Below are 23,800 nucleotides of genomic sequence, written 5' to 3'. Positions count from 1 at the left end.
AGCTGGCTATTGAGTGTGGCTCTGAGCTGAGACCTCTCCTTGAAGCTCCAGACCAGGAGCCACCTGCCAGCTGGACCCTCCATTTGGTGTCTCCGAGAAACCTTGCACTCTGTGGGTCTAACTCTGAACCCAGAACATCCCCCCATCTCAGTCCTGTCTCTTCATACGGAAAGCACCACCTCAGACCCAGTTGTGCACCAAACCCACACTTGAGTCAGGGGCTCCTGCGCCGCACTGTGAGCGCTCTGGATAAGCCAGTGCCGAGGGGGAAAGAGCTCTGAATGTCAAACCATGAGTTTCAACTCCACCTCCAGCTCTGAGAGCTGTGGGCAGGGAAGGGCCCTAGTCCAGTGTGCTCTAGAAAGACCAGTCTGCCACTGTATGGCACATGGATGGTGGGGACAGAGTGCGGGTGGAGAGACCAGAAGGTGGACAGGGCAGGGGAGGCAGGGACGTGGCTGTAGCTGTGGAAATGGGAGGACAGACAGGACTTGGTAATTACTTGGATGAACCAAGGCAGGAGTCTGAAAGAGACACCCAATTTTGTATCAGATGTGTGGAGCGTGGGATGCTGTTCATTGATCGAGGGAGGAGGAGGAGGAAGAGGTGTGGCATGGGAGGAGGTAGCTGAGCTCTGTCATGAATGTCATTTGAAGTCCCCAGGGAGAGCCAGGCCTGTCAGCTCCTTCACTGCTTCAGCTGGCCCTTGGGGTGCCTGTGCTCCCTGGCCCTCTCGGCTCCCGCTTCATAGCTGTCAGCTGCAGTGGGGGACAGCTGCTCAAGGACCCAGGATGTCTGTGTGTTTAGCCAGGGGACTGCCACATGGCCCATGCCGAGCAGAAGCTGATGGACGACCCTCTGAACAAAACCCGTTACAACAACCTGATCCGCCCAGCCACCAGCTCCTCACAGCTCATCTCCATCGAGACGGAGCTCTCCCTGGCCCAGTGCATCAGTTGGTAGGTGCAGAGGACACCTGTGGCTCAGGCTCAGGTGAAGAGGCAGCTCATGCCCAAGCCCCCGGCAATCAGTGTCCAGAGGAATGAAATGACTAGAGTTGACTTAGACTCACCAATGCATGGTGGGGAGGCTGGAGGAGGGTCCATGAGGTTTATAGGTGTCCAATATTTAATGCGGTCATGGTTTTGTTAAAGAAGAAACGAGGGTGGGAGCGGGATCACCACTGGCCAGGCAGCCAATGGGCCTGCATAGACTCTGCTCCGCTGAGTCTCCAGCACGACCATAAGCTTCTCCTCCTCATCCTCCCAGCCCCGCCCTACTCTCTCCCCCAGCTTGCTCAGCAGGTGACCTTACAGGCTCCCTACTTGTGTGGGGAAATAAGAACCAGACTGGGGGAACTGATGGGTACAGAGGCCCAGGTGTAGGGGCAGGACCCCAGGCAGTGCAGCCTCTACTGAACCAGGTGGGTGAGGGTTTGGAGACTTGGCATGGGTGCTGCAGGCATAGAAAGGAGGCGCAGATGTTGGCACTCCCAGGGACCACCGTCAGGGTCTCCATATGTGGGTGTGTGCAGAGGTGGGTGCTGAGGGAGGAGGTGCGGGGAATTTCTCATCTTCTCTCCACTGCCTCTGAGTTGGAGATGTCAGAGGGAGCCATGGCCCACTATAAACTAACACAGTGTCCCCACCCACAGGGTTAGAACCCCTCCCCTGGAAGCGGCTCTGAGGGGAGCAGTCACATGTGGAGAGTGCAGGGCACTGTGTCCAGCCAGGGGAAGGAGGTCACCAAGGGGGTTGACCCTCCTCTGGCCAGGTGGCTGCCTTCTGACACAGCAGCCTCTCTCTCTAGCACGGTGGCCCCCACACACCCAGCCTGTCAAACCTACAGCCCTCAAGAAGGCTTTGGCCAGATTAATGAACAGCTCCCTCTCCCAGGAGGAAGCACAGCTGAAGGATGAGGAGGGCAGTAGAGTTGTGTATGCTCCGCCCCTCTCGCCACAGTCGGACCAGAAAGAAGGGGGCTTTCAGCCAGGCTCACCCAGGCTGGGGTCTGAGTGTCACTGACCAGTGACTGGCTTCTTGCTTAACGGGTCAGCCCAACTGCTCCTGTGCAGCTGCCACCCTAGTGAGGGTGAACCAGCAGGCAAGTGACATGTCTGATAGTTTGGGGATACAGGAAAGATTAGGCTGTGGGCTGCGCCAGGAAGGGGTGTTTATTTTCAGGGTTTATCTACTGACTTGACAAGGGAGGGTTATAGGTACAACCAGTTTAAAGATGGAAATTTTGAGAGAGCAGACAGAGACTTAGTGCTGGGTAAGGCAAGCAGGCTTGTCAAAGCAGCTCTTTTGGGGAGACCAGAATCCTGTACCAATGTCGTCAGCAGGTTCATCAGCTGCTGGGGGAGTGCCGGACAGGGTTAAAGCACAGGAGAACTTTCGGGATGATAGGAATGTTCTATATCTTCAAAGGAGGTGGGATACATGGGTAATGCATTTGTTGAAATTCATCAAAATATACACCAGATCTGTGCATTTCACTGAAGATAAATTAACCTCAAATTAAAAACATTTTTTAAAAGAGAGATGGGCCAGACGCAGTGACTCACGCCTGTAATCCCAGCAATTTGGGAGGCCAAGGCGGGTAGATCACCTGAGTCAGGAGCTCGAGACCAGCCTGGAAAACATGGTTCAATCCTGTCTTTATTAAAAATACAAAAATTAGCCAGGCATGGGGACACAGGCCTGTAGTCCCAGCTACTCGGGAGACTGAGGCAGGAGAATTGCTTCAACCCAGTAGGCGGAGGTTACAGTGAGCAGAGATCACACCAGTGTACTGGAGCCTGGAAAACAGAGCGAGACTCCATCTCAAAAGAAAAAAAAAAAAAAGACAGATGAAGGTTTTCAACTTTCACTAAAGGCAGAGTAGCTTGTTATAGATTAGCCTCTCCACAAAAACAGTTAGAGAAACTGGACAAAAATGTGCCCCCACCACCAAAACAACTGTTTGAAGGTAATTGGAGACCTCAGTCACGACTTGAGTGACCAGGCCTAGGAGGTGACCCTGATAGTCTGTAGTGCTTTTCCCACATTTGGTGATTGGTTAACAGTAGAGGGCTAAGAGGTTAAGAAACTGAGTCTGAAGTGGTGGTTAAGAGGCTGGAGAGCCTAGCTGAATGTTTGGCACTCACAGGGCTGAAATGACCTAATGAGAATTTGGGTCCCAGTAAGGAGATGGGACCTTGGTGGGAACCCTGGAAGGGTCACCCCTAGCAGTCCAAATGAATAAAAAACAGACCAGCCGTCACAAAAACTAAAACCTGCTTTGAAACAGCTTTATCCCAAACTAGATGAAGGTGATCTGCCCTTACTCCAATTGTGTGCCATAAAGTCAAAGTCAATACTCTCTGGAGGCAGATAAAAGGTTACTAGGAACGCCATAAGAAAAGACAAGACTAAATGAGAAAGAACAAGAAAAAAAAAATAAACAATAGAAACATACAAGAAAAAAACCAATAGAAACATACAAGAAAAAAAACAATAGAAACATACATGTAAGGAAGATAAGGAAGAAAGGTTTTTTTTGTTATTTTTATTTTATTTTATTTTATTTTTTGGAGAAGGAGTCTCGCTCTGTCACCCAGGCTTGAGTGCAGTGGCACGATCTCAGCTCACTGCAACCTCTGCCTCCCAGGTTCGAGCGATTCTCCTGCCTCAGCCTCCCAAGTAGCTGGGACTACAGGCATGCGCCACCATGCCCGGCTAATTTTTGTATTGGCCAGGCTGGTCTGGAACGCCTGACATCAGGTGGTCCATTCACCTCAGTCTCCCAAATTGGTGGGATTACAGGCATGAACCACTGTGCCTGACCAATATTTTGCCGCAATTTAAAATAAATTAATTTTCTTTTTTTTTTTTTTTTCCAGGTTTGTACTCAGACTATATTCTAAACAGTCACATGGCAGCTGACTCTTCTCCAGGCCTTGCTGCCGGCTTTTACATGTTTATTGTTTTTGCCTTCTTGTCACGTGCTCGGTAGATGGCAGCTTCCAGGTGCTCCTAAGGGGCCAGAAAAGAGAGTGAGAAGGCACGGAGGCTGCCAGGTCGTCCCCCTTGGGGTCCCACCCTCATCAACTCCCTCAACTGGGTCTCCTGCAACTATTCGGGGGCCACCTCGGCCACCGCTTTACCCTGAGCTTCCTGCTGCTGCAGCTGGGCAGAGCCTCCTTCTCAGAGGCCAGCTGCTGATAGGCGGCCACGTACTGCTGCAGGGGACCCAGGGAATGGTCTGGCTGCTGCTGCAGACTCTGAGGCTATTGGCTCTTCAGCTCCACCTGCAGGATAGGCGTCAGGGTAGGCAGTGGCTGGCTTCCAGATTCTGGGCCCATAAACAGGGTGGCGAGGGCACAGTGGGGCTGTGTTATCTGCCAAGGCACCTGGCCCCTGGCCCCTTCCTCCAGGCCTAAGTGACTGCCTCCCTTGCCTAGAGGCCCATGCCTCCCTCCCCAGCCTCAAATCTCACACCCTTCTTCCCACCATTGAAGCTGTAGGCCACAGACTGGTGGAAAAGCAGAGGGAGCCAACCACCATCTGCTAAGTTGTGGTGAGGTCGTTCTGTATGATCTCCAGGGTTTGCACCCACCTCCGCCTGCTCCCCCAAAGCTCGGCCTTCCGCCCCAGCTCCCCCAGCCTCTCCTCCAGCTCCTGCAGCCTCACCTCCTGCTTCTGCATCTTCTCCTCCTGCTGCCACAGCCTCATTTCCTGCTCCCGCATCTTCTCCTCCTGCCTCTGCATCTTCTCCTCCTTCTCCCGCATCTTCTCCTCCTGCCTCCACATCTTCTCCTCCTGCTCACGTATCTTTTGCTCCTTCTCCCATATCATCTCCTCCTGCTTCCACATCTTCTCCTCCTGCTCCCACATCTTCTTCTCCTGCTCCCGCATCATCGCCTCCTGCCTGCACATCTTCTCCTCCTGCTCCCCTAGCTTCTTCTCTTGCCTCCACATCTTTTCCTCCTGCTCCCCCATCTTCTTCTCCTGCTCCCACAGCTTTTCTTCCTGCTCCCGCACCATCTTCTCCTTCTCCCACAGCTTCTCCTCCTGCTCACACATCTTCTTCTCCTGCTCCCACAGCATATCCTCCTTCTCCCCCAACTTCTCCTCCTGCTCACACATCTTCTCCTCCTGCTCCCACAGCATATCCTCCTTCTCCCCCAGCTTCTCCTCCTGCTCACACATCTTCTCCTCCTGCTTCCGCATTATCTCATCCTGCTCCCGTATTATCTCCTTCTGCTCCCGTATCTTCTCCTCCTGCCTCCACATCTTCTCTTCTTGCTCCTGCCTCTTCTTCTCCTGCTCCCGTATCTTTTCCTCCTGCTTGTGCATCTTCTCCTCCTGCTCCCGTATCTTCTCCTTCTGCTCATGCATCTTCTCCGCCTGCTCCCGTATCTTCTCCTCCTGATTGTGCATCTTCTCCTCCTGCTCCCTTATCTTCTCCTTCTGCTCATGCATATTCTCCACCTGCTCCCGTATCTTCTCCGCCTGCTCCCGTATCTTCTCCTCCTGATTGTGCATCTTCTCCGCCTGCTCCCGTATCTTCTCCTCCTGATTGTGCATCTTCTCCGCCTGCTCCCATATCTTCTCCTCCTGATTGTGCATCTTCTCCGCCTGCTCCCGTATCTTCTCCTCCTGATTGTGCATCTTCTCCTCCTGCTCCCGTATCTTCTCCTCCTGATTGTGCATCTTCTCCTCCTGCTCCCGTATCTTCTCCTCCTGATTGTGCATCTTCTCCTCCTGCTCCCGTATCTTCTCCTCCTGATTGTGCATCTTCTCCTCCTGCTCCCGTATCTTCTTCTCCTGCCTCCATATCTTCTCTTCCTGCTCTTGCCTCTTCTTCTTCTGCTCTGGTATCTTCTCCTCCTGCTTGTGCATCTTCTTCTCCTGCTCCCTTATCTTCTCCTCCTGATCATGCATCTTCTCCTCCTGCCTCCACATCTTCTCCTCCTGCTCCCACCTCTTCTCTTCTTGCTCCCGCATCTTCTCCTCCTGCTCCTTTATCTTTTCCTCCTGCTTCCACATCTCCTTCTCCTGCTCCTGCCTCTTCTCCTCCTGCTCCCGTATCTTCTCCTCCTGCTCGTGTATCTTCTCTTGCTGCCTCCACATCTTCTCTTCCTGTTGCTGGTACAGGCGGTTCCACAACTTGTTCTCTTCCACCTGGGCTTGGAGCTTCGCTGACACACTCTGAAGCTCCTTACCCAGGTGGTCAGCCTCCTCCTGCAGCTGCTGCTGGAATAGTGAAAGTGTTGGTTTGAACCTCAGAAGGAAACAGACTCATGGGATAGTCATCTAAATGTAATCTATCAAACAATGGTTTTCACCCATGATCCTTTAAAATATATATTTTTAAGCCCTAACTCTGAGATTCTGATTCCCCAGGCAGGGCCCCACTTTTGTAGATTTTTAGTACACTCTAGAGGATTCTATGGCGGGACCAGAACAAGGACCCAAATCTTCTAGCTCGTGACTGGAGCCTCCCCATACCCTGCATGATCCCTAGACCATGGTCCCAGCCGGACGGGGATCCCACAACCCCGGGGGCTGTAGCCGCTTGCCTGTGGCAGCAGGAGCTTGGCCTTCTCCAGCTTCCTTTCTAGCTCCTTTATATTGAGCTGGATCTCAGACTTCTCAGATTCTACAAGTCGAAGTTTTTCTTGTAGTTCGGCATTTTTCTCCTTCAGCTCATCATCGGTTATGCTACGACCAGAGGCAGTAGATAAAGGAATGAACGAAGAACAGAAAGGACTGCTTTGGTGATCAACCCTCTGCTTTCACCCCACAACCACAGAACCGTGGCATTGGATGGGACCCCAGGAATTTAAAGCCCCAGGTGGCAGGCCAGAGAGAAGACATGAGTTGCCTGAGGCTACCCCATGAGTCAGTGGCACAGCCGGCACTAGAGCTTCCCTGTGCACACATGAAAACCTGTATGAGCCTCTCACCATGCTCACCTGTACCCCCACCTCCCAGCACACCCCCCACGCGAAGAGCCCCCAGACCTCCCATCCCACCGTCCCCCATCCTACGTGTTCCTGTACAGTTCCAGACTCAGGGCGTCCCTCTCCTTTGTTAACTCCTTGATGTACTGCAAATAGAGAAAGGTGAAGTCAGGATAGAGCAGGCAGAGGAGCGGCTGGCCGACCAGGAACAACAGCCACCGTGACCACTCCACACACCACTCCCCACTCCCAGTCACACCTGACATGCTCCCAAGGCACTTCCAAGCCCAGGGTCTCCTTTGGTTTTCTTTTTTGTTTTGTTTTGTTTCTTTCTTACTTACTTTTTCTTTTTCTTCAGGCAGAGTTTGACTCTTGTTGCCCTGACTGGAGTGCAATGGCGCAATCTCAGCTCACCACAACCTCCGCCTCAGCCTCCCGATTAGCTGGGATTATAGGCATGTGCCACCACGCCCGGCTAACTTTGTATTTTTAGTAGAGATGGGGTTTCTCCATGTCCGTCAGTCTAGTCTTGAACTCCCAACCTCAGGTGATCCGCCAGCCTTGGCCTCCCAAAGTGCTGGCATTACAGGCATGAGCCAGAGCACCTGGCCCTCATTTGTTTTTCAAAGAACTCAGTAAAGGTGGAAGGGACAGGGAAAGAAACTGAATTCATAGCTGGCTAGCAGGGGCCCTGAGACATCAGATGGTATTGCTATTGTTCTTACTGTTACTACTACCACTGTTGGAACCTTTACTGACTGCTTCACCAGGCACTGCACTAACAATCCCATTTAATCCTCACAACCTCCATAGGAGACGGTTACCATTATTACCTCTATCGTATAGATGAAAAACATGGGGTATTGAGGGTTAAGTGCTTGCCTAAGATCACGTAGAGCTGGGTTTTCAACACCCAGGTATGTCTGATTCTCTAAGCCCATTCTTTCACTGGGGGTAGGGGCAAAGATAAGAAGGAGGAAATTAATCATTTGTTGACATTTTGAAAGGATGATACATTCGAATCGTCCAAAACTCAAAGTACAGAAGGGAAATATCTCCCCCCAACACTGTTCCTCTCTCCTGAGATGTTTATGAATCCTTACAAACATGTTTATTGTATATTCCCATAATACACACACACACACACACATACACAGGCTCCCTCTCTCAACACAAATAATAACATACTCAAGCTACTCTTCTGTACCTTGATGGTATAAGTATCCTAACTGCCACTTGGGACTTGGCCAAGGCCACAGTCAAATATGGGCAGGGCGGGCACTTGGCCTGCGAGCTCTATGTCCAGTGCTCACTCCCCACGGCGCCCCCCAGCTCACCCACAGCAGCCGACTCAGCCCCCGTCAGCCTCTAACCACCACACACAAAAGCAGCAAGAAATGGCCATGCTGCATTCTGGGCAGGACACTCCATCCTGCAGAAGGGACTTTTAGGCTCACTCCTCCATCTGTGAAGCCGGGTTCCCAGGGGACGGGGCAGGTGGTTGGACTCACCCTGTCAGCCGCCTTCTTCTGTGTAGCAACAGCAGAGAGATCCCGCTCTAAATCTCTTGCAAAGTTCCATGAATCATGCAGGCGGCTGACCAGATGCCTGGACTCTCCTGGAATGACAGACATTCAGATGCGGCCCAAAGGATTCCCCCTAAAGGCCTGTGAAAGTGCCAGGTTGAAGGATGACCGGGTGCCAGATTCCCACCTTCCAACTGCTGGACAGCACACTGGCTGTAATAGAGTGCCGTCTGAAGCTCGGTTTTCTCACATGTAAGGATTCGTATGGTATGAACCTGGGCCTTTGGGAGAAAAGACAAGCAAGTGCTGAAAGAGAAGCAAAGAAACCTTCTCCAGAGGACAGGAGAGAACTTCACACCTTCCACTCACCTCTAGCTCCCTCCTTAGGGCTTCCTGATGTTGGTGGCTTGCCTTCTTTTCCTATAGAAAGAGGAAGACAGAGCTCTTACTAGGGGGAGGCAGAGATGGCACAGCAAGAGATGCCCCCAGAACGGCACCACTGCCCCAGGACAGGCCCACCCATGGGACCAGGTTATCAGGGACCCTGTGTGGACGGGGTGGGATCCGGGGGGTGAGCCTTCTTCCCCAGGCTGGGAGTGGGCAAGATGAGACTGGGGCCTCTACGGCTGAGTGCCCTCCAAACCCAGCAGTCATGTGAGCAAACAAAGAAATCACGTTACTTCTTCCAGCTGGGCTCGGTTCTGTTGTTTCTGTGGGGAGAGTCAAAGGAAGGTGACTGAGGGTGGCCCCTTCAACTCTATTCCCCAGGCCAGGAAGCGGTAGGCAGGGGCCAGGGATGGATTTTAAAGGTAGTTCTGAGACCCAATGGGAACACGAACTGGTAAACTCTCCTCAACTCCCAAAGTAAAAGGACTTGGGTCTTTGTTGGTTTTTGGCCACAGCCACAGAACTCAAAGTCTGAAACTAGATTCTCTCAAAAAGACAGTCACAGAAACCTTCAGAGATGGAGTGTGAGAAGAGCCCACCCTTCTGCCAGCTTGTGATTTAGAAAGGTGCATTCATTCAACAAACATTGAGTGAGCACATACGGGCCAGGGACGGTTCTTCACAGCGCGGATATAGGACGGAAAAGGCAGATAGGAACCCTTGGTCCCGAGGTTTCCATTCTAGTGGGCCTTTAACTCTCGGGCTCTCAGAGCTAACAGACAACTCTGATACTCTCTAACTCTACCTCAGGAAACACAAGCCCGAGAAGGAGAGTTTACAGCAGGCCGTGGACTAGGGATTAACATAAAAACAACAATGATAAATCTCATGTAAACTTCACCAATGTAGGTAAAACCACACCACTCCTATTTTACAGATGTGAAAAGAGAGGCCCAAAGAGCTCCAGGAATTTGCCCTATATCATATGCCCAGCAGATGGAGAGGATTCAAACCCAGAATTCTTAAGCAGTACCTGGGAGTTCTTCCACAATCTTAACAATTACCCTCCACCACCCCTTGGGCCCTCTGTCCCCAGGAGCCTGGCCAGCCAAGACTCACATCCTCAGGTGAGTGGCAACCACCAGAAGTGGTTGTCTCAGGGTTAGCACCATTATTGATGTTCTTCTTTTTGGTGTCGCTTGCTCCTGTACCAACACTAGGGTTGGCCTGGGGATGGTAGTCTCTCAACTGTGGAAAGGAAGAGCAGTGATACTCATGAGAACTATAAACTCCTACAGTCACATCCTGCTTTACAGTTCATACAAAATACTCTTATGCACCATCTGATTTAATGCCACCAACAACTGTAGGAAGTGTTGTCACAATCACTTAGTGACTGAGAGGGATTGATACCATGGCTGAACAGAAGGCAATAATGGAACTTAAACTCAGTCTTCTGACTCTGAGCTCTGGGATTTTGCCACAAATCAGCAGCTGCCAGGGACCAAAACCAGAGGCAAAGGCAGAAAAGCAAATATGACATAGGCAGGAGCTGTACACCGTGTGGTTTAGAGTCATACACCCTCACACGTCTGTTAGTGTGAAGAAGTGCACCACTACCTCTCAAACTTTTATATTAATGTATGCTCATGGCAGAAGGCTGCCTTTCTGTGAAATCTGGGAACGTAACACAAAGAGGACAACCCAACCCTCATTTCAGAGAGAAGTCTTGTATATTCTTATGAATTTGTGTGACAGTCACTCCTAAGTACATTAATGTTTTGTCTCTCAGTAGACTCAAAGGAAACTGATGCTTCAGAAAGATGCCCCATATTTATCCTGTGGCACTCGAAGTACCCCAGGTGGAGATGACATGAGGAAGATTCAAGCTGTCAAGTTCAGTTTCCCAAGATCTGTTCCACAGAAGATAGGCAGATCTCACTCCAGCAACCACTGACTGAGGGGCACTCTGGTCCCAGAACAATGGAGAATTCAAATCTGAGGTGGAGAACTCAGAAACAATGTTAAAATCTCTCTGGAGAGTAGAAGCCTGGGAGAAAACCAAATCAAACCTGTTCTCCCATTGCCACCCAGAGACACTGTTAACGTGTTGAGCTCATGGGGGACTTGTTGGCTTTTCACACTGTCAATGTCTGTATTAAGGAAGTAAGGCAGCCTGAAACCTCTCTCTCCTAGGTCCCAGGGTCCCCATTCCCCTTCCAGCTGGAAACCTGTGCTGCAACCAGAGGAACCTGAAATGGGCAAAAACACTTAGGGGACTGGGTCCTAAGTCCAGAGAACGGTCTCGTTGCAGTAATGACAGTTCCTAGAGGGACTGCGACATCACTACATTCCACTCCTCAGTGGAGTGGTGGGGGACACGTGAGTGCAATGCCCAAGTTGCCGCTTTGAGATTCGGGAGGGGGGTCACAGGATTGGGACCCAGGTCCTTAGAGACGCAAGCCCAAAGAGCCCAGGGAGGTCAGGCTTGGGGCGGTGGGAGGTGAGGGCCGAGTATGGAGCAGGGAGCCCCAGGAGTCACCTGTCCAAAGTGACTCTGGGGCAACTGGTGGAGGGCAGGTTCTGGGGCACCCAGGTGCTTGGAGACATGAGCCCAAAGACCCCAGGGAGGTCGGGTTTCGGGTAGCAGGAGGTAAGAGTGGACTACGGAGTGGGAAGCCCCAGAAGTCACCAGCTCAAAGTCACCCTGGGGTGACTGGTGAGGGCAGGGGCAGGACTCATGAGGGGGTTGGGCTGGCTCACAAGATTTGGGTGTGGGGAGCCCAGAGGCACTGGGGGAGGGGCAGCCAGGTGTGCCTCAGCAGTGGCACAGACTCTGGCAGCAGTTTGGCTGTCAGAGGGAGCCTGGGGCTGAGTTGGGGTGCTGCAACCTGGTACATTTTACCTTTTCCTTGGCCTTAGCCGATTTTTTCTGTAGGGTTTCTTCGGACATCATGGGATGGGTAGGGCGGTGGGGTTGGGGCCACATCAGCACAGTCCAGGCGAGGACAACTATACACCTCCAGTCACCTGCCACGTAGCTGTGTGACTGAGCCAGAGGAGGCTTAACCAGGGCCACAGTAGAATGCAGAATAGGGGCGTGGCCTTAATGCTTCAAGCTCATTGGTCAATAAGATGCAAGGGAAAGGAGGCGTGGCCAGACAGCAGCGTGTCATGAAGGACCTGTGGTGTCACAAGGAAAGCCGCCATGCAACTGCTGTCCCCGCCCACTCCAGGAGAGGGGCGGGGCTGGCTTTCACTTTAAAAACTTTAAAACTGTATAACCTCAATTGAGGTACAAATCCTATTAAAATGGAAACTTATAATGTGCTTGATGATTGATAAAGACTATATTATCCTATATTTCAATAAGATAAATAATCACAATGATTTCTCTTTTTTGGAAAAACTTTCTCTTATTCTCCTATATTATTGTTAAGGTTTTATTAAACAAACAAACAAAAAAAAAACAAGAAACCTGTCTAACATCTTTAAAAACACAAAACTTTAGAGCCAGGTGTGGCGGCTCATGCCTGTAATCCCAGCACTTTGGGAGGCTGGGGCGGGTGGATCACCTGAGTTCAGGAATTCAAGGCCAGCTTGACCAACATGATGAAACCCTGTCTCCATTAAAAATACACAACTATCTGGGCATGGTGGCAGGTACCTGTAATCCCAGCTACTTGGGTGGTTAGGCAGGAGAATCCCTTGAACCTGGTAGGCGGAGGTTGCAGTGAGCCAAAATCATGCCACTGCACTTCAGCCTGGGCTACAGAACGAGACTTTTTCTCTAAATACATATATACTTACACACATGCATACATACCTACACACACACACACACACACACACACACAGAAAGTTTTCCATTTAATAAGCACTCAAAGGTCTTTACAAGTTTAAAACAAATACAGGACCCTTCTAAAGTAAGGCTAAATGCTAAGTGATGCGGGAGAGAAAAGGACATAAATAACGCCGACTCTCATGAGGTTAATCACTAAATCCTATTTTTCTAGAATCACCTGGCCTCTCTAAGCCCTGAAAATGAAACTGAATTTCTCACTTGATACTTGGCTGTGACTTGCAATCATGAAAACCAAGAACTGTGTTCTGTCACTGTGTAGTGCTTGCTACCTGGGATCAAGGGTTGACTTTTTCATGATTTGCTCCATTACCTGTGTGCTTCTTATCCCAAAGTAAGCTTTTTTCTAAAGTTCTACGATTTATAGTTTTACTGTATTACTTCTTGCTTTTCAATGGATACAAAGCAGAGTCCTGCTAGGCACATTTTGTATACCTGCAAAGATGCAAAACTAAACAGTTCCCTCTGTTCAATATTAAAACAAAAGTCTTGTAAACCTCAGATGGTGAGTGTAATACTTCAGCACTAGCATGAAAGTCTCAAATACAAAAAAATACCAAGAACACTCCTAGCAAACAAAAGTAAGCTCTTGGCCGGGAGCAGTAGTTCACTCCTGTCTTCCCAGCATATTGGCAAGCCAAGGTGGGGTAAGTCAGGAATTCAAGACCAGCCTGCGCAGCATAGCGAATTCCATCTCTGCAAATATTTTAAAAATTAGCTGGGCATGGCGGCACACACCTGTAGTCCTAGAACTACTTGGGAGGCTGAGGTGGGAAAATCACTTGAGCCCAGGAGTTTGAGGCTGCAGTAGCTATGATCATGCCATTGCACTCCAGTTGGGGAGACAGAATGAGATCTAGATATTACATTCTGTCCTGCTCCTATTTACAGTAAAATCACTAGGTTAAAATATTTTCATTCAGCAAGATAATAATTAAGTGAAATTTGACTTTGGTGCTTTGCTAGCAAAAAATAAATAAATAAAGTGAAATGACAAATTACTTACCGGGAGAAAGTCTTTGTAACCTCAATGACAGATAAAAGGTTTATATCCTTAGCCTATAAAGAAATCTTTAAAATTACTCAGAAAAAATATGAATGATTTCCAGCAAGAAATGGGCAATGGAGAAACCGGCACTTCCCACTAGAAGAAAAATGGTCAATGAGCATATGAAAAGGATTCAAAAGCACTAGAAATCAAAGAAATGTAATGAAAACAATGAGATGTTCTGCTTAAAGACCAGCAGAAATGACAAACGGCAGGTGGAACCTGGAGCTCCGTCCCTGTTTGTGGGAGTGTAAACTCAACAATTTTCCTGCAGGATAATTTGATCATTTCTTTTAAAAATCCTAAAACTGTTTTATATTATTTTCCTCTAGAAATTCTACATCTATGAATTTGGTGCAAAAATCCTTACTCAAGTCCATTAAAATGTATATGGAAGGAAATTCACTCTGGGGTGGCAACGATTCACTTAACATACATGCAGTTATTAAAAATGATGATGCCAGGATATATTTCTCCCATAGAAACATGCTGAAAATATAGTCAGTGACAAAAGACCATGTATTATGATTCTACTTCGTTAAAATGTTTCTAGGCACAAAAAGTGTAAAAAGCAACAAACCAGAATGTGTTGAGTGGCAAAATTAAAGATTTTTCTTTATATTTTGTCATCCAAATTCTTACAAAAAGAATGTGATTTCCTTTATAATCAGGGAGAAGAGTTGTTTTCATTTATTTATACTTACATTTCTTTTTGTTTTCTTCTTTTTTCTTCTGTATGCATCCCATGTAGGCTAGAGAGCTTAAATCCCTGCTTCTTGAGGGAAATCAGCCCATTTTCAGGGCGTGCAGTATGCAAAGCTGCCCCATCTACCCTTTATTTTTTATTTTTACTATTTATTTATTTATTTATTTACATATTTATTTAGAGATGGAGTCTTTCTCTGTTGCCCAGGCTGGAGTGCAGTGGTGCATCTCAGCTCACTGCAACCTCCATCTCCCAAGTTCAAGCGATTCCCCTGGCTCAGCCTCCTGAGTAGCTGGGAATACAGGCACGCACCACCATGCCCAGCTAATTTTTGTATTTTTAGTAGAGGCGGAGTTTTACTATCTTGGACAGGCTGGTCTCAAACTCCTGACCTCAAGGGATCCTTCTGCCTTGTCCTCCCAAAGTACTGGGATTACAGGCATAAGCCACTGTGCCTGGCCTGTCATATGATTTCTAAACATTTCAGTGATATTTCAATTAAGTTAAATTTAATTCTTACTGACCTGATCTCTTATCTTGTTTAATGATATCTTCCAGGTGAAAGGTGTTTCCTCTGTAATCACAGGTGCTAAAGGAAATAAAACATGTATTAATTAGGTAGCTATCTGCTAAACCACTGATCCTCACATTGTGGTCCTTAGACCCTCAGCATCAGCAACACGTGGGAACTTGTTAGACATGCAGATTCCTGGGCCAGTCCCACACCTCCTGAATCAGAAAGTGGGGAAGAGGGACAGCTATCTGTGCTTTAATAAGCCTTGAGGTGCTCCCTGGAGTTTGAAAACTACAGAACTAGAATACGTGTGGCAGTAAGTGCTCATACTTTGTCCCAGGTACCTAGGGACTCTTCCCCTCTTTTCCATTCTCTTTTCCGCTGAAATAAAATGAGAGCTCATTTTGACTTAATGGGCATAAGAAAGAAGGCAGTGAGATGACCAGGGTTTCAAGGGACAGTTCAGAATTTAATCAGTGGACAGTGACAGGATGCAAGTCTTGTACACAGATTACTGCAAGAAAGCTGATGATAATCTATACAGTAGGTATCATTAGTGTATTGACGTTAAATTTTGGGGGTAGATTAATGGTATTGTGATTATATAGGAGAATGTCCTGGTTCTTAGAAGATATCTGCAAAAGTACCTAAGAGTGAAATGCTCTGATACTGGCAACTTACTTTGAAATGATTCAGGGGTTAAAAGGGTACATATACAATCTTTCATATGCGGAAGAGAGAAACAAATATGACAGAACGTTAACTAGTGAATCCAGTTGAATAGCATAAAGACGTTCACTGTATGATTTTATCAACTTTTCTATGTTTGCAAGTTTTTAAAATAAAAAGTTGAGGGAAAAGAAACATCACCCCAAATGTTTCTATGAAAGGGAACCATAGAAAAAGCACAGAACTGAACACTCTGTAGAAGAGCGCACCGTACCCACCCGGACAGCATGGTCACAGCGCAGGGTCTCCTCCAGGAAGCTATTCTCTGGTCTCTTCTGTGCTGTCACTGCCCCCTGACTCTGCCGAGGCTTTATTCTAACAACTCTTTTTCTAAAGATATAACTCTTTTCTTTCATCTAAGAAAGAGACAAAAGAATGAGTATACACTTAGAAAATAATATTACACATACTTGTGTAAAAGCAAAAAATACTTTGAAAAGTGGGGAAGCAAGAAATGTACTGTTCCACAATTCTGTTCTTACCATCTTTTTATTCTGCCAATGACTTCCTATTCCTGCTGCCTATTGGGGGGTGAGCTGCAAATGATTTCTTTTCCTCATTGATTTAAAATGTCATGTTTATAATATACTTAACTCCCTCAGAAGCATTTGGGTTTATTTCTGAGCTCTATTCTATTCAAGTGATCTATCTATTCACAAGCCACTATCAATTATCAATTTTGATTATTAGAGCATCCTAAAGTTAAGTAATTCTTTTTTTTTTTTTTTTTTTTTTTTTTGAAATGGAGTCTCTCACTCTGTCACCCAGGCTGGAGTGCAGTGGCACGATGTAGGCTCACTGCAAGCTCCACCTCCTGGGTTCACACCATTCTTCTTCCTCACCCTCCTGAGTAGCTGGGACTACAGGTGCCCGCCACCAGGCCCGGCTAATTTTTTGTATTTTTAGTAGGGACGGGGTTTCACCGTGTTAGCCAGGATGGTCTTGATCTCCTGACCTTGTGATCTGCCCGCCTCAGCCTCCCAAAGTGCTGGGATTACAGGCCTGAGCCACCACGCCCAGGCAAGTAATTCTTTGATTAGAATATTAGTATTTGATGGAGCCTGACTCTTTTGACTGTAAACTCAAAATTCTTCTTATCTCAAACTTTTAAAAGACAACAATTATGACTTCAGTGTATAAAATGCCAGCTTTTTGAGCTACCTTACAGAATTATCTTGTGTTCCCAATATCGATTCAGTTTATCCATTCGGTTTTCTCTCCAAACACTAATGTTTTCATTTTAGTATCCCTAATACACACACACACACACACACACACACACACACACACACACACACACATATATATATATATTTTTTGAGACACAGTCTCACTCTGTTGCCTAGGGTGGAGGACAGTTGCGCCATCTCAGCTCATTGCAGCCTCTGCCTCCCAGGCTCAAGCAGCCCTCTCACCTCAGACTCCCAAGTAGCTGGGACCACAGGCGCATGTGACACTCCAGCTCATTTTGTATTTTTTTGCAGAGATGAGGTCTCACCATGTTGCCCAGGCTGGCCTCAAACTACTGAGCTCAAGTGCTGTGAGCTCCTGAGCTCCCGAAGTGCTGGGATTACAGGTGTGAACCACGGCTCCCGGCAGTTTTCCTAATCTCTTGTCTTTATCTTTTGTAGTTGCACTGGCTTACGTGGCTATTAACTGTTAGTGTTAATTAACAGGGGTAACTGTAACACTGGACATTTTGTCTTATTCCTGATCTTTAAGGGATGTTTGCAGAATTTCACCCATCACGCATGATGGCAGCTTTTGGCTAGATGTGTTTATAATCCACTAGTAGTAAAAAAAAAAATTAGAAATAAACACTGAATTTTATCAAATGTCTTTCTAACATATATGGAGGGAACCATGTATTTTCTCCTTAACGTCTTGGACCAGGAATCGTACCAGATCTTCTAAGAGTGATTCCAAAGAATAGGGTTCACATGGTTGTGCGGCATGATGTTTCCACTGGGCTACGTCTGCGTCACGAGTCATGAATGAGAGAGTGTGTGTGTGTTAATGCTGCCTTTGTCAGGTTTGGGTTTTCATATTCTAACAGTTTCGAAAGAAAAAAGCTTGAAAGTTCTACTTTATATGTGGAAATGGTATTAAATTATTTGTGATTTACTGAAAACTTCACTTGAAGGTCTGATAAAATTTCAAAGCAAAACCAAACCTTCCTTTCTTTTTTGTGGGGGGAGGGTGGGAGGAGTGGGATGGAAGGACACTAACTTATTGATACTTTATGGGCTTTTTTGTTTTTTGTTTTTTTTCTTTTTGCCTTTAGAATTTATCTTCTAGGGACAATTTGGCAATGATGAATTTAAATTTAGGTTCGCAGATTTTAAAAATAATTCTTTTGATATTCTTGGTATGGCTTATTTGCCTATTCTCCAGCTCTGTTGCCCAGGCTGGAGTGCCATAGTCCAATTATAGCTCACTGCAGCCTTGAACTCCTGGACTCAGGCGATCATCCCGGATCAGAGTCTCGAGTAGCAGAGAATATAGGCTCACGCTACCATGTCCAGCTCATTTTGAAAATTTTTAGTGGAGACGGGGTTTCACCATGTTGCCCAGGCTAGTCTCGAACTCCTGGGCTCAAGGAATCCTCCCTCCTCAGCCTCCCAAAGTGCTGGAATTGCAAGTGTGAGCTACTGTGCCTGGCACTATTCTCATTTTCATTATAATAAAATGTTAAGATTGGATAAATAATATAGCCAAATTATTGGAGCCAGACTACATCTACTAAAAATAAATGAAATTTCACTTGTCTGAAATCAGACATACTTTGGAAGATATGTTTGTTATGGTATTAATTAAAATTACGGCTATTTTTTGCACTCACCAACATCTGTGGAGCACCTTAAAGACACAGGCGGTATCCTCCAGAGCAGTGAAAACAGTTACAAGAGGCTCTCAGGACAGCTTTGTCAGGAGAGACATGCTATACATATAAAGACATGAGGAGAGAGAAAAGAAACAACCATTTTATACACAGTCCCCACATTGAAAGCTATAGGCTGGGTAATGCAGGCACTGATTTTTGCAAATCAGATGCTTTCCATATGGCATCTCTATATAGTGTGCTTTTGCTTTAGAGAGTAGCCCCAAGATTTTCGGTTTTCTGTTTGTCTGTTTGTTTGTTTGAAGACAGGATCTTGCTCCACGGCCCAGGCTGGAGAGCAGTGACGTGATCGTAGCTCACTGCAGCATCGACCTCCCGGGCTCAAGTGGTCCTCCCGCCTCAGCCACCCGAGTAGATGGACTATAGGCATACAGCACCACGCCCCACTAATTTTTGAATTTCTTTTAGAGACCAGGTCTCACTGTGTTGCACAACCTGGTCTTGAACTCATAAGCTCAAGTGATCCTCCCGTTTCAGACTACCAAAGTGCTAGGATTACAGGCGTAAGCCACTGCACCTGGCCAAGATATTTGTTTTCAAAGGATGGATGGTTAATAGTTACACGAAAAATAGGGAACGCTGAGGCACAGTGGCTCACGCCTGTAACCTCAGCACTTTTGGAGGCTGAGGCAGGAGATCACCTGAGGTCAGGAGTTCGAGACCAGCCTGGCCAACATGGTGAAACCCCATGTCTTCTAAAAATAGAAAAATTAGCCAGGCATTGTGGAAAGCACCTCTAATCTCAGCTACTCAGGAGGCTGAGGCAGAATCACTTGTGCCCGGAAGACAGAGGCTGCAGTGAGCCGAGATTGCACCATTGCACTCCAGCCTGGATGACAGAGCAAGACTCCATCTCAAAAAAGAAGGAAAACAGGGAAGGTTTGTTAGTACTCTGTCAGTTCCACAATCATATCAAGCATATTAAAAATTCCTTAAATTCCTAATTACCTTTTCCTGTCTTTTTACAAAAGAGGATTTAACTTCATCAGAATTGTTCTTTACATTTCAAACACCTGCATCGTCAGTTGCCTCATCATCCAGTAAAGCAAAGGTCACTCTTTTCAAGCTTTCTTTACATTGTTTACTGTCTTCACTTTCTTCCAGGTCATCATCTTCATCCCAACACTACAAAAACTCTTATAAAAAGAAATATACTGCTTTCCAATAGAAAAACAAAAGGAAACATATTTTCCCCCAGTAAACTTCTTCTTTTATATGCCTAATGCAACCAAATACTCAGAACTTCCAAAATCTTCCAGGTATTAAGGAAGAGAAGGTATCATTTCAGTGAAATGCTATGTAAGAAACAGAACAAAAAGTGTGTAATATATAGAAAACAAATCATTCATTGATCTATAATACAAACCTCCTATCTCACAAAAATAACAGTATTTCTGGGGCACAAAACCAAATCAAAGTTCCTGGTAAGAAAGGTTTGTTTGCTACTGCCAGTAATATTTTTCTTCATTAATTGATCTCTAATGTCCCTTTCAATCCAGAGACTTTCCTCTGGCTATCTTGAAAATATCTGATAGGAGAGAATCTAACTTCTTAAAACAAACATATGTGAAAACCACAAGTACAAATACATGAGTGGGCAATTCCAGTTCACATTGTAAAGGATGGTTCAAAATACATTTCAGAAATGCTTAGTTCTTCTGCTGCTTCTTCAGCAATTTCATCATCTTGTTGGAACCCAGCTCATCATCATGATCACTTGCTATGGCTTCATCCCTTTCAACTGGATCAAAAAAATCTTTGTACTTCACATTTCTGGAACTTTTACCTGACTAATATAAAAAGATTTTTAAAGCTATTAATTAGGAATAGAAAAATACATCATTAACACATGCATATATATTTGTATGTGTACTGTATGTCTACATTACTTTCTAACTTAATAACACTACAAGTCAAAAAATAGTTACTAGGTGAAATTGGCAACTAAAAACACTACCATAAAACTATTACAGGAACAACTGGAACATAAACTGAATGGAAGTACAGATTCATTTATAACTGATAAGATAGAGCATAATATTTCTTAGCTCTAAATCTTCTGACTACAATTACATCTCTCCTAGGAAAACAGAACAAAAGCTAATTTGAGGAGGAGGAAAGGGCTCTCTCCTCTCTCAACACTTTACCTTAACTTTTTTACTTCCAGAGAGTCCCCCTTCATCTTCATCAGCATGAATATCTTTAAAAAGATCAGTATCTTCCACCTCATCATCATCATCTTTTTGTTCCTCTTCTTTTCCTCTGTGTTCTAAATAGGCCTCCATTGCAGAGAGTTGGAGGAATATCTCGTCTACTATGGACTTTTCTCTTGGTTTTCCATGTCCTTTGTTTTGCACCTTGCTCTGCTGTTCCAATTTGTTGATACCAAAGTCAAGATCAGAATCCTCAGCACTGAAAACTGGGCTTTTCCTCAGATGGCATTTGCTTGAGTTTGCTCTCTCACCCACTTCAGGATTGTCACCACCCATATCTGACACTTCCTCCTCCTCCTCTAAATCTTCTGCGTCCTCCTGGCCACCAGCCTGTGTCTCTGAACCATCCTCTTCACACTCCTGTTCTTCACTCTCTGGGAGACTGATATCTTCATCTTTGTTTCACTAACTGCATTTTGGAAGCTTTGTACAATTGGGTCATTTCGCAACTCAGGTTGTTGCAAAGTCTGCTCATCACCAAAACTTCCTATCACAAGTTTTTGTAAAGGGCTTCCATGGAGCCTACCATTCTCTAATATTTTATTAAAGTCATAAAACACTTTTGTTAAAGAAGTGAACTTTGATGCCAATCCGTCTTGCATCCTATTGGGAGGAATAAAACGAGATTTAGAATTACAGATAATAATTTCACAGCTCTGTTAATTAAACGAAAAATGAAAACCCCAATTCTTCGGTAAAATCAAATTTGAATGAAGTGTAAGTATAGATTCTGGCCCCAACAACATATAAACTGATGAGCCACACTGATCTATAATACCTGTGAACCAAGTATTTGTGAATCAGCTGTATAGATTTTAGGCAGGAAAAGCATTACAAATCTCTTTGCTTGGAGATACATAGTGATTTAGCCTTAAATTATCAACTCTGCTACACTATATACCACTCCATTCAGTCATTCCCTTTTTCCTTCAGTGATCAACATTTGCTTTGGCTACAGTGGTCAAAGAAAACCTCTCTTAGATGTGACATCTGAGATGAAACCTACAGATAAGGATAGTATTATAAAGATTGGGAAACACATATTCCAGGCAGAAGAAACAGCAAGAACAAATTCTCTAAGATGCAATTGAGCTTGGTAAGCCTGAGGAATGAAAAAGTGAGCGTGGCTAGAGTGTGAAGGAGGCAGAAGGTGAAGTGGGAGAGACTGATGGCAGCCAAATTCCAGAGGGCTCAAGGGTAAGAGTTTGCCATTTTAAGTGTAATAAGAAAACACGAAAAGATTTTAAGCAGGATGAAATGATAATTTACACGAAGGAAGAAGAAAGGGAGGAAGGAGGGAGAGGAAAGTAGAGTGATTAGAAGGTTGATGCAGCATTCCAGGCAAAGGATCATGGTGATTTAAGCTGGAGTTAGAGCAGTGAATATGCTGAGTACTGTTTGGAGGTAGAACTGACAGGATTGCTAAGGAATTAGATACAGAATAGAGAAAAATGAAGACATCAAAATAGCAGCCTAGTTTTATGTGTGAGCAACTGGAAAGACAGAACTGCCATTTACTGTGATAGGCAAGGCTTGAGTGGTGGAGCATGGGGAAAGGACTTCAGGGGATGGCAGAGTATGGGTGGGTAGAAACAACATTCTACTCTATTTTGGACACTGAATTTGCGATGCTGACAGTACCAAAATTTTAAAAATTGTTAAAAGCCGGACAGTGGGGATATCCCAGTTGTGTGCTACTGAATTCCAACTAAGCTCTGTCTGTAGTTGCTGTCAGCTGGGAACTCAAGGGAGAGGTTGGAGTTTGAAATATAAATGAGTCATAATTTTATAGATCATATTTGAAGTTCTTCAACAAAATACACATGAAACGCTTGTGCTGGGAAGAGACATGAAAGTTCTAATTCTCAAGAAGCTTAGTTGGGGTGGACAGACAAGTGACAGGTTTGTACTTTCAATGAAGCATGATGACAGGTAAACACTGAGCGCTTTAGGAGCACAAAGGCGAAGGAGAAACCAACACAGTTTGTGGCGGGGGCGGGGATGGGGCCGTAACAAGCCTCAAGGGGAGCTTCTAGGCGTTAATAACTGAGGTTCGGTTGATTTCAATAACATGCAACGGACAGAGCCATACTGTAAAAATTTTAAGAATTTTTAAAATGTTGATAGCCTAGGTCCTCTGAAATGTGGGGAAAAGTGAATTACCTTTCCCCTTACCTTCCCCCAGCTCAGCAATTTGCCAGGGGTCTGCAACCCGTGTCCACGTGCGACCCCAGTCGCACTGGAGCCCGGGATCTGCGCACTTATGTGAGGATGTGCTGGGGCAGCCGGTGGCATTACCCACCCCCGACCCCCGTCAGACACCACTGCAGGGTCTGTCAGCGCCAGGCCCGCGGGGCCATGGCTGTCTCCAACTCCCCACACAAGCGGCAAGCGGGGCCAGAGAGCCGCTGGGAAAGCGCACCGCAAGGACGCGCCTAGCGGAAATCGGAGCTCCGAGCCCAGAGTTCCGCGGCCCATAGGTTCCGGACTCTCCCCCAGCCAGAGCCGCTGGCAGCGCGAGGGCTGTCCCCTGTGCACAGGGACGGGAAACAAAAATTGCCACTGGCCAACCCAAGCGCCTTTGAACTGTCTCCAAACTTGGTTTTGTAGTTTTCAGGGGCCCACAAGGGGTGGTGCCTCCTGGCTTTAATTTCTGCTTTAGGTGAAGTGGGTGTGGTGTTTGCGGTAGGAAATCAGCAGCCTTCGCCACGCCCCCTGCCGGGTCGCCCCGCCCCGCACCGCGCACCTGGCTCGGGTCAGCGGCTGACAGGGACACAGCGGAGATGGCGCGTGGCAAAAGTTTTAGGTAAACACAGGGGCCAGTGAAGGTCCCCATAGGTCAGGGCATGTGGGAAGGAGGCCAGGGGGAGGCCTCCACGTGGCCAAAGCACCTTGATGATGCGCTCTGTCCCCCGGGGCGGGTTCCGCGGCCACTGCCGGCACCTGGGCAGAGGGTACCTTCCA

General features: G+C 46.6%; 1 protein-coding gene, 1 long non-coding RNA gene and 1 pseudogene across 3 annotated transcripts; 1 reads left to right on the top strand and 2 right to left on the bottom strand.

The window, feature by feature from the left end:
- Positions 1–273: 273 nt before the first annotated feature.
- On the top strand, positions 274–10,845 carry LOC119623393 (uncharacterized). Of its 2 annotated transcripts, XR_012091440.1 has the most exons (4): positions 279–959; positions 8,487–8,727; positions 9,800–9,989; positions 10,655–10,845. It is a non-coding gene; the product is annotated as an uncharacterized lncRNA (long non-coding RNA). The 2 variants fall into 2 exon arrangements; XR_012091439.1 differs by lacking the exons at positions 9,800–9,989; positions 10,655–10,845 and having other exon boundaries at positions 274–959; positions 8,487–9,163.
- Positions 3,639–19,679, bottom strand: LOC103245313 (uncharacterized). Its single transcript, XM_073012000.1, has 13 exons — positions 19,572–19,679; positions 18,564–18,662; positions 15,940–16,077; positions 15,003–15,067; positions 11,768–12,045; positions 9,982–10,110; positions 8,845–8,895; positions 8,663–8,756; positions 8,461–8,567; positions 7,037–7,095; positions 6,566–6,707; positions 4,674–6,239; positions 3,639–4,016 (listed from the first exon to the last, which is right to left on the bottom strand). The coding sequence occupies exons 5-13, from the start codon at positions 11,849–11,851 to the stop codon at positions 3,954–3,956; spliced, it is 2,295 nt and encodes a 764-aa protein (XP_072868101.1). The 5' UTR covers positions 11,852–12,045; positions 15,003–15,067; positions 15,940–16,077; positions 18,564–18,662; positions 19,572–19,679; the 3' UTR covers positions 3,639–3,953.
- Positions 19,680–20,231: 552 nt separating this feature from the next.
- On the bottom strand, positions 20,232–23,203 carry LOC140710427 (U3 small nucleolar ribonucleoprotein protein MPP10-like; annotated as a pseudogene).
- Between the last annotated feature and the right edge of the window lie 597 nt (positions 23,204–23,800).

Source organism: Chlorocebus sabaeus, chromosome 26 (genome assembly GCF_047675955.1).
Source record: "Chlorocebus sabaeus isolate Y175 chromosome 26, mChlSab1.0.hap1, whole genome shotgun sequence".
NCBI lineage: Eukaryota > Metazoa > Chordata > Mammalia > Primates > Cercopithecidae > Chlorocebus > Chlorocebus sabaeus.
Note: the sequence above shows the minus strand (reverse complement) of the source record. Positions and strands in the feature narration are given on the sequence as shown.

What these genes read in the sequence shown, in the direction of transcription:
- LOC103245313 (XM_073012000.1), bottom strand. Translation starts at nt 11,851, where the DNA reads ATGTGGCCCCAACCCCACCGCCCTACCCATCCCATGATGTCCGAAGAA. An exon ending in AGAAGAAGGCGGCTGACAGG is followed by an intron (nt 7,096 to 8,460) that starts GTGAGTCCAACC and finishes CTCTATTTGCAG; the next exon opens with TACATCAAGGAGTTAACAAA. An exon ending in AGAAGATGCAGAAGCAGGAG is followed by an intron (nt 4,017 to 4,673) that starts GTGAGGCTGCAG and finishes CTGGCCCCTTAG; the next exon opens with GAGCACCTGGAAGCTGCCAT.